This window comes from Natator depressus, chromosome 2 (assembly GCF_965152275.1).
Source record: "Natator depressus isolate rNatDep1 chromosome 2, rNatDep2.hap1, whole genome shotgun sequence".
In the NCBI taxonomy this organism is placed as follows: domain Eukaryota; kingdom Metazoa; phylum Chordata; order Testudines; family Cheloniidae; genus Natator; species Natator depressus.
The window spans coordinates 79,282,473-79,299,539 of record NC_134235.1 but is presented as its reverse complement, the minus strand read 5'-3'; the positions used below and the strand labels follow the sequence as shown (position 1 = coordinate 79,299,539).

At 42.2% G+C, this 17,067-nt stretch overlaps 1 protein-coding gene across 1 annotated transcript in view; it reads left to right on the top strand.

The window, feature by feature from the left end:
- The window catches only part of LAMA3 (laminin subunit alpha 3), a 190,903-nt gene that overhangs the window by 25,964 nt on the left and 147,872 nt on the right, over nucleotides 1–17,067 (top strand). The window contains exons 3-4 of the mRNA XM_074944500.1: nucleotides 13,328–13,445; nucleotides 14,293–14,411. Of these exons, the coding sequence (XP_074800601.1) occupies nucleotides 13,328–13,445; nucleotides 14,293–14,411 (237 nt within the window). The remainder of the gene's footprint in view (nucleotides 1–13,327; nucleotides 13,446–14,292; nucleotides 14,412–17,067) is intronic.

Below are 17,067 nucleotides of genomic sequence, written 5' to 3'. Positions count from 1 at the left end.
CCCCCATCTAAAGCTCTGAGTTCTGGTGCTCCTGATGGTCAGAATCCCCGCGCCGCCTCCCCACCCCCTGCCCAGAGTACTGATCCCTCCCCCACACTCCGGGTGCAGTCCCAACCCTCCTGTGGCTGAAGCCTTGAGCCCCAGGGCTAAATCCCCCAGGCAGTACTGTACAGTATTTGCAGGCTTTTTTTGTCTGCGCTGCTGTCTGATAGATTACTTCCAGTTCCACAGGGTGTCCAGTTGACTGGTAAGTCTGTAACTCTGGTGTTCCTGTCTTTGAGATTCTGCTGTACTTAGCTTAAACATTCTGCTGGGATCACATCACAATATTTGATTGTACTACAGTAATAGCATTACCAGTCATGAGCTCTAGTTCAACTTAGCATTATAATATAAATAAACAGACTGACTATCTAAAGATACTATCTGATAATGAACGGTCCATTTATTACTTCACAAGGATAGAATCCCCGAAGAGACTTAGACATTGCAACGTTGAGTGTTATAAGCACCTAGCTTTTAGGTGCCTAGAAAATCAAAGGAACAGCATAGTGATCCACAAAGCTGACTTAGGCACCTAGGCTCCCCCTACAATGAATGGGGATAGATAGGCAGCTAAGAATATGATCCACAAAAGCTACCATACTAGATGGCTCCCTGCCTATGCTAGTCCATGAGAGACAAAGGTATGATAAGTCCCGCTCCTTTCTCAGAGATAGGCGCCTAGCTCTGCTAATGATCCATGAACAGAAACCCCTCTCCTGGCTTAGGTGCCTACATAATTTCTTTTGGACATGAGTTAGGCACCTGTCCTGCTCCACGCAAAATGGCTGGTGATGGTGTCACCCACCTTATAACTCTTAGCCAAGTTGTTAGAACTCTTACCCGGGAGTGGGAGATCCAGGATGGGGAGAAAGGATTGGAAATGAAGTCTCCCACCTGTCAGACTAGTGCTCTAAATGTTGAACTGTGGGATATTGTGCTGTGGGGCTCCTTCAGTCTCTCCTGTTGAAGCTGTTCCACCAGATAAATAAATAAAGAGTGATTGAGCCAAAGAGAGAGAGAGAGACCCTGTAGTTCAGTGGGTAGGGCACCCAGCTGGAGAGCGGGAGACCCTGGGTCAGATGCCTCTGCTCCAATCCTTCTTTCATTATTTATTTATCCACAGTGCAACAGCTTCAACAGGTAAGACTGATGGAGACCCATATCAGAATAGCTCAGTGGTCAGAGCATTCTCCTGAGAGGTGGAAGGCCCCACTTCCAATCCTTTCTCCCGCTCTGTGCGGGAGGGGAGAATTGAAACTGGGGTCTCCGACATCCCAGATGAATACTCTTACCACTACATAGGCACCAACTCTGTGGGTGCTCCAGCCCTAAGCACCCACTAAAACATTAGTGGGTGCTTAGCACCCACTAGCAACCAGCTCCTTCCCTCCTCCCCAGCACCTCCTATCCACCAGCGGCCCCACCACTCAACTCCTCCCCCTCCCTCCCAGCACCTCTCACCCACCACAATCAGCTGTTCTGCAGAGTGCAGGAGACACTGGGGGGGGGGGTGAGGGGTAGGAGCGGGGCCGGGGCGTGCTCGGGGGAGGGGGCAGAACTGGGCGGGAAGAGGCAGGGTGTAGTGGGGGTGGGGGCTTGGGAGAAGGGGTGGGTAGGGGTGGGCCTGGGGTGGAGTGAGGACAGGAAGTGGTGGGGCAGAGTGGGAAGAGGTGGGGTGGGGGCTTGGGAGAAGGGGTCAGTGCGGACAGGGCCTGGGGTGGAACTGGGGGTTGAGCACCCCCGGGACCCAGAGGAAGCCAGCTCCTGTGAACCACTGGGCTAAAAGTTATAAGGTGGGTGGTGGCACCAGCTCCTCCTCTGGCTGGATTTTGAATGGAGTCCAGTCTGGACAGTGCCTTCTAAGCATGTCCACCTGATAAGCTCCATGGGCAAGTTAGGTGGTTGAACGCCTGTCTTCCTTCCCCTGGTTTGTGAATCACTCCTGGGCCTAGATGAGAGATAGGCACCCAGATGCCTAAAGCAAGGCAGCAGTGCGCATGCCCAGAGGCAGAAACTCAGGCACCCAGGGAACTTTTATTTTGAAAAACTTAAGTGCCAAGTGAGTTTAGGCGCTTACAGGGTTCAGTGGGAATTTTGTGCATCTCAGTGTGGGACTTAGGCATCTAAATATGGGTTTAGGCATCCAAGTGATTTCATGGATTCCACACTAAGACTATAAACATCAGATGCTACTCTGAACTACCAGTTATAAATCAATGTAAATATACCCTCTTTTACTCAAATACGATCTTTGAAGGTGGAGCTGGTTTTATTTTTTCTAAAAGCAATAAAACTTTAATTATAAAATCTCATTAACTGTTCTAATATTTCATTACTGTTCGTTTTCTCATGGTTGCATAAATCTGTCTGCTCGCACTTGCATTAAATATGTATGTTGGCAGATATGAGATTGTTCTCATGTAAAATAGACAGAAAGACATTTTTGAATACATGCATCATGACGATCACACGCTTTTTGAAATCTTGTTCTCACTCTGCTTTCATGTCCTTGCCCTCTTCTGTTCTCCGAGTCCTCCTAACTATTAGGTGGCTCCTCCAGCATCCTTTCTAGAAGGACTTCCTTTACTTTGACTCTCTGTATGGGTCGTACTGAGCCCTGTCATTCATCCCCTCCTGTTCTCCATTGGATCTCATTCACCCACATGGCTTTAATTACTATCTTTAAGATGATGACTCATAGCTGTACCTCTAGTCTCCGCTCCTGCTTTCTGTCCAGTCCTACATCTCAACATGTCTGACTGACATCTCCTCCTGAATATCTCACTGTCATCTTAAAATTAACAGGGTCAAAATGGAACCCCTGATCTTTCCTGCCAAACCTCCTCCTCCCCCCTGCTTTCTGTCAGTGTTGACAACGCTGCCATTCTCCCTGTCCCTCCAGATTTGAGCCCTCATAAAAGGATTTGTTTTATCTCCTGCCTGTGGGCTCAGTCCCACAAATCCTTACTCATATGAATAGCTTTGCTGTTCTGTGAACAAATAGTCAATATGTAAGAATTATTATGTACATTGAGTTTGGTCTCAGTTCAGTTTCCAATGGAAAAGTGACTATATGAAAAAACTACATAGTTATAACAGTCACTAAATGGCACAATTGTCAACTGTCTCAACAGAAAGACCAAGGGCTGAATGGGCCTGGATATTGAACTACCCTTTCACCTCTGGAAGTGTTTCTTCCGGAACATGGAGAAGGCTCATTGGCCAAGAAGTATGGGGAACCTTACACTACTGGTGGGATACCATTCCTGTTCAGTGAACAAAGGATTGGAATCTCTAGTGTTGTCAGTGAGGCACATTTTACAAACACTGAATGCAAACAATGAAATAAAAAAAGACATTATTGTGCTGTAGTTCTTTGCAGGAGTAAGGAGCTGTTATTTACAATCACTGACTTCATTATCTACACCATTACCTGAAAGGGGCTTTAAACCCAAAGCAATTTGTGCGGCAGCTGCTTCTACTTGTGGATCTCTGTATTGGTCTAGCATCAGTGGCTAGTATTAAAATGACATGAACGTTGAAAGCATATTAAGTCTTGTAAATGTAAACACAAGTGGGTACTTGAATTTTAATGGGAAGAATGATCTCTTCTTGTGGTTTTGGCAGATGGAACTTGAGTTTTAGAATTCATCATTTCTGGGTAAGCAAATGTGGTAAGAAACCTGGTTCAGCTTGCCTGGGGTTGGCTTTTTTGTACTGTAGTTTCAGATGCAAAATTTGTGGCTTGGGATTTAGCAAATAATAATTTCCAGCAATGGTAATTACTCCTTTAGATAACTGTGGTGGCTCTTAGGTCTTGCTGAGATGTTAACAAAGAATGATGGAAATAATCTTGATTCCATCCCTGAAGAAACCAGAAGTTTAATTTATATCAGTATCACAGGATTTGGCAACAGTAACCAAAATGCATGGGATCATAAATAGACTAATTTAAAATAATTGCTCATTTTAGGGTCTGATCTTAGATTGATACCTGGGTGGTGCTGGAGGCCCTAATTCAGCAAAGCACTTACGCACACACTTACAGGCAATCATGTGCCTAACACCCATTCAAATCAATGAGACTAGGATGTGCTTGGTACTTAAGTGCTTTGCTGAATTAGGGCTTCAATTCTTGTTGGTTATTGAGGGCACTCAGCACCTCCCAAAAGGTGCTCATCATTTTTCAGGATTGGGCCCTTATCTGGGTAGGTTACTATATGTGTAGAAAATCTTCATACTCTCTTCCCTCTCTCACATTCTATAGGTAACAAATACAATTAGATCATGTGTCTGCTGGTAAGGAGTTTCTACTACTCTTTGTAGTCAGTATTTGTAGGATTGGGCCATTATTTTGTATGAGCAGGGTAGGTATCCTGTTGTCTTTTTGCATAATGTACAATGCTAAGTACAATAGTCATCACTCAACAAATAATAACAAATAGCTGAAAAGATTACAAGAACAATTGCAGTTAGATTGACAAATTAGCCAGGTTTAGGTCCTCAATAGTACATAGTATATTTTTCTTCTCAATTAGATTATATGAATTGTATATATTATGTTACATAAATCTAAGCACACTGTCGGATTCTTATCTTGATAGCTGGAAATTAGACATCTAACACCAGCATTCCTGGTTGAAATTAGTTTTATTCCTGCTATTATGCAGACTGCATACTAGGCTCCCACAGTTTTTATTCCTATTGAAAGGTAAATTAGTGTTTAAAACCAGTTTTAAAAGAAACTAGTTTCTGAACTAAGTTAAAAGAAAACACTTGTTAAACTTTTCTTTGTACACAGGCAAAATGCTCATTTGGTTTATACCACATTTTTGTTACATAATAGTTTGTTTTCAGCATCAAGTGAACAAAACATTTGGTTTAGTTTTCTATTAAGGGAGAAAGGGCAAGGAGATGTATGCGACAAATTTAAAGTATAAGATACTGAAGCAACGTATGGTCAATAAGGCCCCAGTAGTGTATACCCGCACATACTTAAAGCTGTGAACTTGAGAAGTCCCATTAACGTCATTAGGACTGTACACATGTGTAGAGTTAAGCGCGTATGCAAAGGTTTTTGCTGAATTGGAATCTAAGCTTGTTTTGCGCCTGACTTTATATTATGAGTGGCTGACAGCGCCACCGGTAACGGAGAGTAGCAGGTATCCCACTTACATTAAGTGCTGAGCTTCCAGACAGAGCAATGCAATTTTGTGAGTAACCTATGGGACCGAAAGAGCAAATGACTAGTTCGGTGCCTCAGTAAGCAGTTTATGCATGTTGTCACCTGATTTACACATGCAGCTGCAGTAATTGCACATAAAAACGCACCATTGTGCATGCACTTCAGGCCTTCCTTTCTGCCAATGTGTTTCAATGTGCACGTGGATCTTGGGAGAGCCTCTGCTGAAGTTTCAAAGAAAAAGATGAAGTCAGAAGATGGCCCCACCTCAGAGCCCGCACTCGCAGCTGGAGCCGTCACCCCCTCTATCACCTCAATCCCCTGCCCCAGCCTCATGAAAATGAGCGAGTGAGCAAGGGTTGGGGAGAGTGAGCAATGGAGGGAGGGGGGATGGAGTGAGCAGGGGGCAGGGCCTCAGAGAAGGGGCAGGGCCTCGGAGAAGGGGCAGGGCATGGGGTGGGGCAAGGGTGTTTTGGTTTTCTGCAAATAGAAACTTGGCAACCCTACTTGATACCCCTTTCTTACCTTCTCCCATTCTGGGTCTATTACCATGGGAACCCCATGCATGGAACTCATTCTCAAAGTCCTAGTCTTGCCACTACTCATCTTTGGAACGTGAAGATTTTGAATGATTAAAGCCTTTTCCATATATTTTATTTAGACTTTATCAGTAATAAAATAATAATTAATAATAATAATTATCAACTTCATGAAAAAACTTGTACAGATACAGAGAGACATCATCTTCCTTTCCAAATGCAAACAGATGGACATCATACCGAAAGGACTTAAGGTAAAAAATCCATTACAGTCTACATACCACACAGACTATGCTGTAAGCTTGTGCCACACACTCTCAAAGAAACTGCGGAACCACCTGATCAACATCCTTTACAGCAAACAGGGAAAGATTAAGAATGAGCTCTCCAAACTGGATACTCTCATAAAAAAACAACCTTCCACACAAACTTCCTCATGGCTGGGCTTTACAAAAACCAGACAAGCCATTTACAACACACACTTTGCTTCTCTACAAAAGAAAAAGGACAGTAAACTATCTAAACTATTACATGCCACAAGGGGCCACAACAGTGGTTCCCTTAACCCACCCAGCAATATTGTTAATCTATCCAGCTATATTCTTTGCCCAGCAGAAGAATCTGTCCTATCTCGGGGCCTCTCCTTCTGCCCCTCCACCCCCATGAACATGATACAATTCTGTGGTGACCTAGAAACCTATTTTCGACGTCTCGGACTCAAGGAATATTTCCAACACACCTCTGAACAACATACTAATCCACAGAGACCTCCCTACCAACACTACAAAAAGAAGGATTCTGGGTGGACTCCTCCTGAAGGTCGAAACAACAGACTGGACTTCTACGTAGAGTGCTTCCACCAATGTGCATGGGCTGAAATTGTGGAAAAGCAGTATCACTTGCCCCATAACCTCAGCCGTGAAGAACACAATGCTATCCACAGCCTCAGAAACAACTCTGACATCATAATAAAAAAGGCTGACAAAGAAGGTGCTGTCGTCATCATGAATAGGTCAGAATATGAACAAGAGGCTGCTAGGCAGCTCTCCAACACCACATTTTACAAGCCATTACCCTCTGATCCCACTGCGGGTTACCAAAAGAAACTATACCATCTGCTCAAGAAACTCCCTGAAAAAGCACAAGAACAAATCCGCACAGACACACCCCTAGAACCCCAACCAGGGGTATTCTATCTGCTACCTAAAATTCATAAACCTGGAAATCCTGGATGCTCCATCATCTCAGGCATTGGCACCCTGACAGCAGGATTGTCTGGCTATGTAGACTCCCTCCTCAGGCCCTACGCTACCAGCACTCCCAGCTATCTTCGAGACACCACTGACTTCCTGAGGAAACTACAATTCATTGGTGATCTTCCTGAAAACACCATCCTAGCCACTATGGATGTAGAAGCCCTCTACACAAACATTCCACATAAAGATGGATTACAAGCCGTCAGGAACAGTATCCCCGATAATGTCACGGCAAACCTGGTGGCTGAACTTTGTGTCTTTGTCCTCACCCATAACTATTTCACATTTGGGGACAATGTATACCTTCAAATCAGCGGCACTGCTATGGGTACCCGCATGGCCCCACAGTATGCCAACATTTTTATGGCTGACGAAGAACAACACTTCCTCAGCTCTCGTCCCCTAATGCCCCTACTCTACTTGCGCTACATTGATGACATCTTCATCATCTGGACCCATGGAAAAGAAGCCCTTGAGGAATTCCACCATGATTTCAACAATTTCCATCCCACCATCAACCTCAGCCTGGACCAGTCCACACAAGAGATCCATTTCCTGGACATTATGGTGCTAATAAGCGATGGTCACATAAACACCACCCTATACCAGAAACCTACTGATCGCTATGCTTACCTACATGCCTCCAGCTTCATCCAGACCACACCACATGATCCATTCTCTACAGCCAAGCTCTACGATACAACAGCATTTGCTCCAACCCCTCAGACAGAGACAAACACCTACAAGATCTCTATCAAGCTTTCTTACAACTACAATACCCACCTGCTGAAGTGAAGAAACAGATTGACAGAGCCAGAAGAGTACCCAGAAGTTACCTACTACAGAACAGGCCCAACAAAGAAAATAACAGAATGCCACTAGCCATCACCTTCAGCCCCCAACTAAAACCTCTCCAACACATCATCAAGGATCTACAACCTATCCTGAAGGGCGACCCATCACTCTCACAGATCTTGGGAGACAGGCCAGTCCTTGCTTACAGACAGCCCCCCAACCTGAAGCAAATACTCATCAGCAACTACACATCACACAACAAAAACACTAACCCAGGAACCTATCCTTGCAACAAACCTGTTGCCAACTGTGTCCACATATCTATTCAGGGGACACCATCATAGGGCCTAATCACATCAGCCACACTATCAGAGGTTCGTTCACCTGCACATCTACCAATGTGATATATGCCATCATGTGCCAGCAATGCCCTCTGCCATGTACATTGGCCAAACTGGACATTCTCTACGTAAAAGAATAAATGGACACAAATAAGATGTCAAGAATTATAACATTCAAAAACCAGTCGGAGAACACTTCAATCTCTTTGGTCATTCGATTACAGACCTAAAAGTTGCAATTCTTCAACAAAAAAACTTCAAAAACAGACTCCAACGAGAGACTGCTGATTTGGAATTAATTTGCAAACTGGACACAATTAAATTAGGCTTGAATAAAGACTGGGAGTGGATTGTGTCATTACACAAAGTTAAACTATTTCCTCATGTTTATTCCCTGCCCACTCCCCACTGTTCCTCACACATTCTTGTCAACTGCTGGAAATGGCCCACCTTGATTATCACTACAAAAGGTTTTTTTTCTCTCCTGCTGGTAATAGCTCACCTTACCTGATCACTCTCGTTACAGTGTGTATGGTAACACCCATTGTTTCATGTTCTCTCTGTATATAAAATCTCCCCACTGTATTTTCTACTGCATGCATCCGATGAAGTGAGCTGTAGCTCACGAAAGCTTATGCTCAAATAAATTTGTTAGTCTTTAAGGTGCCACAAGTACTCCTTTTCTTTTTGCGAATAATAATCCTTTGCGTTTATCCAGTGGCTTGAATCATACAGATTTTTAATCCATTCCCCAACTTTTCATTTAAATCCCTCCCTAGAAACTCATTTCTATAGGATTTGCCTATATTCAGATATGAATTAGAACCTCCAGATGGGTTCTTGCCACTACTGATCATATCACTGTAATCCTTGTCCTCCCATATTGATATGGACACATTGCCTGTCTTAAATTGAAAGAAGCTCAAACTATTTGTCAGGAACCTCACACATTCACTACTCAATAAACATGCATCCTCTTTTCAAGCGTACTTTTCTATAGCAGATAGCTTATGGGTATAAGAAATGATTTTAGCTGGCTCGTTTGACCACTTTAATGCAACTTTTTGTGTGTGTGGTTTCAGAACAAACCACTAGACATGGAAGTTATAGGTAGCATTTTAATGTGGAATTTTCCAAGTAGTAGATGTTGAAAGATTAGAAGTTCATTCAATCTATGGTGATCTTAAATTATCTCTCTTTGGCAGCATGTCTTAATAGATATAGAGAAATTATACAGTGGCATGTTTTCACCTGCTATGTATTTGGATTTTGTGCAGACGTTCTGTTACTTCAAAGGCAGCACATAGTATCTGGAAAAGTGACATAAAATATAGAAGCTTTGAGGGGAAAAAATCTCTTAAAATATAATTTCTATTTTAATCATGTTCTGTCTCTTGATTTATTTAACAAATTCAATAAGTTTTTTTGGATCCAATAATCTTTCAAGTTTTCTTTCTGAAGCTGAAACTGATAACTTTTGGTATGAAACTTTATCAGGAAAAGGGTCATTGTTGAGAAGATTCTGAGTAGTTCAGATTGGAATTTTTTTTTCTTGTAATGACAGAAATTTGTCTTACAAAGAAGCAAAAGAAATAATTTTTGGAACTTGAAGGAAAGTTGTTTACTTAAGGCAGTGGTTCTCAACTCTGGTCCACTGCTTGTTCAGGGAAAGCCCCTGGCGCACCGGGCCAGTTTGTTTACCTGCCGTGTCTGCAGGTTCGGCCGATCGCGGCTCCCACTGGCCGCGGTTCGCTGCTCCAGGCCAATGGGGGCTGCAGAAAGTGGCATTGGCCGAGGGACGTGCTGGCCATCCTTCCAGAGTTGAGAACCACTGGTTTAAGGAAAGCTGTACTGATTAGGTATTATATCTTATGGCCTGATCCTTCTTCTGTTGAAGTCAATGGGATCAGGAACTTAGATAGTTAAATGTTTGTTAAGAATATATAATTAAATTGAACTTTCAAAATTGTTTTTAGAAATAACAGTTGCTGTTTTAGGCCTCACTTCAGCAAGGCACTGAAGCATGGATCCAGTGCTTAATTTGTAATGAAATAGGTGCCGGGGCTCAAGTAATTAGGTGCTGGAGCTATTGCAATTGTATTACTTTCATAACTGATGCAGCAAGGCCCAGGTGCTGCTGGGGCTATGAACTGCCAAACCTAGAGATGCTGTGGCTGAGTCCTGGCAAGCACTGACATAAATTAAGCACAGCATGGGTCTGTCTTAACCATGTGAATAGTCCTGTTGACATCAAGATAGACACATGCTTACATCCCATGCTGAATTCAGGCCTTAGTACAGGGGTGGGCAAACTACAGCCCACGGGCTGGATCTGGCCCCTCGGGGCTTTGGATCTGGCCTGCGGGATTGCCAGCCCCGTGGTGCTGCGGGCCCCGTGCCGCTCCCAGAAGTGGACGGCATCATGTCTCTGTGGCCCCTTGGGGGGGGCGGTGGCAGGGACAGGGACAGAGGGCTCCGCGTGCTGCCCTCACGTGTGGGTTCCACGCCCGAAGCCCCCATTGGCCAGGAACGGGGAACTGCTACCAATGGGAGCTTCAGGTGTGGAACCCACAGGTGAGGGCAGCACGCGGAGCCCTCTGCCCTCCCCCGCCCTAGGTGCCACAGGGACGTGGTGCCAGCCGAATCCGTGAGGGGCAGAGGGCCAGGACAGGCAGGGAGCCTGCCTTAGTGGTGCAGCGCCGCTGCCACCCCAGAGCTGCTCCAGGTAAGCGGTGCTGGGCCGGAGCCCGCACACCAAACCCCTCCTGCACCCTGCACCCCAGCTTCCTGCCCTGATCCCCCTCCTGCACCCTAAACCCCTGCCCTGAGCCCCCTGCTGCACCCCACACTGCTCCTGCACCCCAACCCACTGCCCTGAGCCCCCTCCCGCACTCTGCACCCCTCCCTGCACCCCAACCCCCTGCTCTGAGCCCCCTCCTGCACTCCATGCCCCCTCCTGCAACCCAACCCTGAGCCCCCTCGTACATCCCGCACCCCTCCTCCACCCCAACGCCTTACCCTGAGCCCCTTCCTGCATACCGCACACCTTCCCACACCCCGTACTCCCTCCTGCACCCCAACCCCCTGCCCCAGCCCTACATTCATGGCCCTGCATGCAATTTCCCCACCCAAATGTGGCCCTCGGGCCAAAATGTTTACCCACCCCTGACTTAGTATTTCATTATGAATGTCACTGTTGTGTCTCAGTTACAGCTGCCATTGTATTGTTATTTTCCCAGCAGGAGGTGGAGGCTGATGGTGTAGTCTGAGGAACAGCAAACACAACTCATTGTTTGAATTTATGAGAAAAGCAAAAGGCACTTAAACGGTATAATTTGTAATGAAAAGTAATCAAACTCATCTTTACAATCATTTTATTTAACAGCAGTGTATTTTTTTATTAAATTAAAAAAAGACATTACCATATGGCATCTTTTGAAAATCTCTTGCTTTTTCTGAGGGCATTCAAATGCTGAGATTCATTTTCTGTGTGTCATGCTATTGTCAAGGTAGTAGCTTCCTCTTTGTTAATTATTCTTTCAGTTGTATGTAAGATCCAGTTCTCCATTGTCCTGCACCTTGTGTGGTCAGTTACACCTGTTCAAAGTGGGTACAATAAGTTACCATTTTGGATTGGTAGCATTTTACACCTGTCACCTGTTCACTCTGCACTAGTGTAGAGAGCACTTGGTCATGCACTTGTTTGCAAAGTCGGTTGCAAAGCTTAATTTACATATGTGACGGTGGAGTTTTCCTTAAAGTAGCGTGGAAAGATATGTACAGTCTTGACAGTAGCATTTAAATGGTGTTTTCCTTTAAAAGAGGTCTCAGGCCTTAATCTTCTGTTTGTAGTTTTTTATTGACAAATTTCATGTCCATAGTATGAAGTACTTTGTATTTTACTTTAACCTTTGAAATAAATGAAGACATCTCATATTTAGTCAGTTGTCTACTGTAAAGTCTTGATGTTTGAAGTTTCATGTCATTTGGCTTTCCCAGGAATTGCTTCATTTCCTCCAAAGTGCTTACAGTTAGGTTTCTTATTTTTTGGTAAAATCTGTTCTTGCTATAGTGTTTGGGAGTACATTTTTTTTTTAAAGCCTTCTGTGGTCTAACACACTACATGTGTTTACAAAGATGCAGGAGGCCCCTTGAGGTCTGGGGAGGAGACTAGGCTCTATTAGGAGCTGTTCAAACTGTCTTTGGTCTCAGAGTAAGTGGAATGTCATTCACATGACTGCTCCCTGTGTACCTTGATACACACATGGCTGTGGGAAGACTTACTTCTGCAAGTTGTAAGGTTTACCATGGCACAAATTACCCAGATGTGTCAGTGTAGTGAGAAGACTGGACAGTCCCTTCATCATCGAGTGGAGCTAGAGAGAGCTACAAAGTAAGTGTGAGATGCTGTTTTGACATTTTTCAGAGTAACAGCCGTGTTAGTCTGTATTCGTAAAAAGAAAAAAGAAAAGGAGTACTTGTGGCACCTTAGAGACTAACCAGTTTATTTGAGCATGAGCTTTCGTGAGCTACAGCTCACTTCATCGGATGCATAGCATATTGCAATATGCTATGCATCCGATGAAGTGAGCTGTAGCTCACGAAAGCTCATGCTCAAATAAACTGGTTAGTCTCTAAGGTGCCACAAGTACTCCTTTTCTTTTTGTTTTGACATTGTTTTTTAAGGATTTCATTGTGACTTTACTTGACTGTATCATGATGATGTTGAGTGTCAGTGACACAAGTATTGCAATGGGATAATCAGAATGGGGCACTGTGATTATTTTGTGACTCTATTCATTAATTAATTGATTCTCCAGTCTTTCACTGTTGAATTCTATTACTCTAACACATCCATGTAGTTAAGCATATACTAGACTGAGCTACTTTGATATAGAAAAGATGGCATTTAGCATAATCACACTGCAGATTTTTCAGTGTGTTGGGCCATAGTGCCAAGTGGTATAGCTCCACTGAACTCACCAGCTGAGAATCTGCCCTGTTGTTTTTGTGGGCACTGAACTGGAAAACAATTTACTGTCTTGCTGTTCTACAAAGACAAGTTGTTAATGAATGTTAGTTCTATTTACTTGATTTTACACAACTTAACAAGCTCTGCTGTTTACTTCCAGCATTACTTATGTTAATGTATATATATTTTGTTACCAGCTCTTCCATGTGGCTTACATCCTTATCAAGTTTGCAAATTCTCCTCGCCCAGATCTCTGGGTGTTAGAAAGATCAGTGGACTTTGGAAGAACCTATGCACCTTGGCAGTATTTTGCTTGTGAGTATTGATTCTTGCAGCCCTGCAGTTTTATAGGGGAGAGGCTTTAATCATTTGTAGTATTTAGAAACAAAAAATCAACCTAGTGGTTTCCCTGAATAAAGTATGGTAACGTGAGATGCGTTTGGAAGGGGTCTGGTATAACTGTTAACTAGTTATCCTCCGTAAAGCCCTGTCCTTACATTCATCAGCAAAATTAACATGACATGGTTTGAAAGTTTAGAATCTTTTTGTTTAAATTAGCCCAGAGACATACAGTCAAACGGATTTTGTTGCCAGTAATTTTTCTTCCAAAGAGCCATAAGAGCAACTGCTTTATATATAGTTCTCTCTACTGAGAGAAGTCTTTGATGAGGTAAATTTTCAAAGCAAGGCATATTGATTTAATCTGACAACTTTCATTTAAACTGGTAGAGAACACATTATTAAAACCCAATATAGTACTGCAAAAATGTAAAACTGCCCTTGGGATTTTTCCTTTTATCTTGTTCATGTCTTTTAATAGTGCCTTTCACCCCCCCAGGATTCCAGTCTTCTTTATAAACCTAAACTGGAATACATGTACAATCACCCTACAATGCAGCCATTTTTGTAGTGATATGTGGAAGCTGTTTCAGTGCATTGCCAAACCCTAAGAATGGTTTAGGGCAGAAAGTGAAGAAGAATCTGTTCATTTGCTTTTAATATTTTTCATTTTTCTATAGTAATATTTCTATTTTCATACAGAGATGTAATTTGATTCAGGGAGATAATCTATTAGAAAACATGAGGATAGTTCTTTATGGATTTATGTAGCACAATAATGCATGTTTCAATATGTAAAAAAATTGATTTCTTATTTTACTAGATTCTAAAGCAGACTGTTTGGAACATTTTGGAAAAAAAGTTAGTGCTCGTATTAGGAGGGATGATGATGTTATTTGCACTACAGAGTATTCTCGAATTGTGCCTCTTGAAAATGGTGAGGTAAGTGCTTTTCAGAAGACTGGGAAATTTAATTTTTCACATTGGAAATAAACAGTGTTATACAGTGGTTGCTTATTAGTATGTTGTTATAAAACATTTGCTATTTCAATAAAACCTGAATTTTTAAGCCAATTTTCAAACGTAGGTGTCTATGTAAATCCATCAGGTATGTAAATCCATATTCAGGCATTTAAGAAGATGTCCTAATTTTTATAGATGTGCTGAACATTCACAACTCCCATTGAGAAATGAGTGCTCAGAACTTCTGAACTTAGGCCATTTGTTTAGCTTCATGAATATAATTTAGGTGACTTACTTTGGGCATCCAAGTATGAAAAATTTGGCTTTGTTTTCTGAGTAGTCACAATGACTGTAATGGGTCTAATTGTGTGAGAATTACTGATGGAAGTAAAGGTTGCAGAATCAGACCTCTAAATTTCAATGAGCAGAAACTCTATTTAAAAAAAAACAAAAATGCTGTAAATTTATAGTATAATATAAGTGTGTCTGTAAAAGCTAACACACGTCATACTACTCTGGCTTAGCAAGATGCTTCTTACCACTAGGAAATATGATTTATATTCCCTTTAGATGAATGTTTATTAGTGGTTGCATTTATCATTCTTTCCAACATAATCTTTTATTGGAGGCCTGTGTCAAATCAAAATCCAAACTTCCTCATTATTCATGGTTGTTAGAATTGGATGTTATGTGACATGCCACTACAAAGAGAGGCTTGTGATGAAGCTTGTATCCAGATCCAAACTTCTTGAAAGTTTTGGGGATTTGGATCCAGTGTTCCAGTTTTGATTTATATTGGTCTATGAACATTTCTACAGAGTGGTCCAAAAGCTTATAGAAAGATTAGCATTTTCTATTAAATTCTATGGATTTTCAGATTAATTTCTTTTAGAATCCTGTTGCATTATCCCCTGTTAAATGGTGTATGACTTTTTCTAAAGGAGTTGTGTTGTAATTGGAAACTTCAGTGATCCAATCTTATGTACTTACATGTTTCCAAGTGGCTACTATAAACTGTATCTGAAATCTGTTCAGTTATAAACAAATAAATAGCTTTTGCTCAGTTGTACACACACTCTGATTTATTAATTTAGGGTTCACTTATGATTGCTGGGATGCTGGCATCAATTTCTTTTTCATAATAAGAGCATTGAAGCATTTGTTTTGAATTATTATACAAACCTGCTCCCGCATGGAGGGAAATTCTAAAGTAACATTGAGTACTCAGCAAAAAAAAAAAAAAAAAAAAAAACCAACCAAGGAGACCTTAGAGACTAACAAATTTATTTGGGCCTAAGCTTTCGTGGGCTAAAACCCACTTCATCGGATGCATGCAGTGGAAAATACAGTAGGAAGATATATATATACAGAGAACATGAAAAAATGGGTGTTGCTATATGAACTGTAATGAGACCAATCAATTAAGGTGAGCTATTATCAGCAAGAGAAAAAAAACCTTTTGTAGTGATAATCAGGGTGGCCCATTTCAAACAGTTGACAAGAAGGTGTGAGTAACAGTAGGGGAAAAAATTAGCATGGGGAAATAGTTTTTACTTTGTGTAATGACCCATCCACTCCCAGTCTTTATTCAAGCCTAATTTAATGGTGTCCAGTTTGCAAATGAATTCCAGTTCTGCAGTTTCTCGTTGGAGTCTGTTGTTGAAATTTTTTTGTTGGAGAATTGCGACTACTCTGAAATTGAGTGACCAGGGAGGTTGAAATGTTCTCCGACCGTTTTTTGAATGTTACAATTCTTGACGTTTGATTTGTGTCCATTTATTCTTTTGCGTAGCGATTGTCCGGTTTGGCCAATGTACATGGCAGAGGGGTATTGTTGGCACATGATGGCATATATCACATTGGTAGATGTGCAGGTGAATGAGCCTCTGATGGTGTGGCTGATGTGATTAGGTCCTATGATGGTGTCCCTTGAATAGATATGTGGACAGAGTTGGCAATGGGCTTTGTTGCAAGGATAGGTTCCTGGGTTAGTGTTTTTGTTGTGTGGTGTGTGGTTGCTGGTGAGTATTTGCTTCAGGTTGTGGGGCTGTCTGTAAGCGAGGAAAGTACTCACTTTCAAAAGTACATGAACACACTCTCAGGCACTGTAGCTATTAACTGAAATGTATTCCAGGAATTTTTGTGCCTTAACCCAAAAGTGAATGCATGTTGGTAAAAGGGCAATATCCTGAAGTTCTTACTTAGGTAAAAGTCCTATGGACATCATTGCTGTTAGTAATGTATTAGGAACTGACTTGTTTTTGTTGTTTTCTGTAAAATTGCATGTATCTCTTCAGTACTCTCTGACATAATTCATTCAAGACACATGAAGCTCTTGAAGACCAGGATGTGTAACATAAGTAAATTGTGCCTGAAGTGAATGAGAATTTTTTCAATATTCAGGTTTTGCTGTAAATATTTTCATAATTTTCATAGAACCTATGATTGCTGGAGCATCCTGCTAAATCAGAGCAGTACGGCCTGTATTAGCATTTACAGACACTTATGCTATATACTTAAAGCATTTAAATTTTGTTTTAAATAGAAGAGTTACTTCTCACTGAAATTTAGAGGCCCGAGTCTGTAACCTTACTCCCATGAATACTAGACATGGTTAGAAATGAGCAATCTGCAA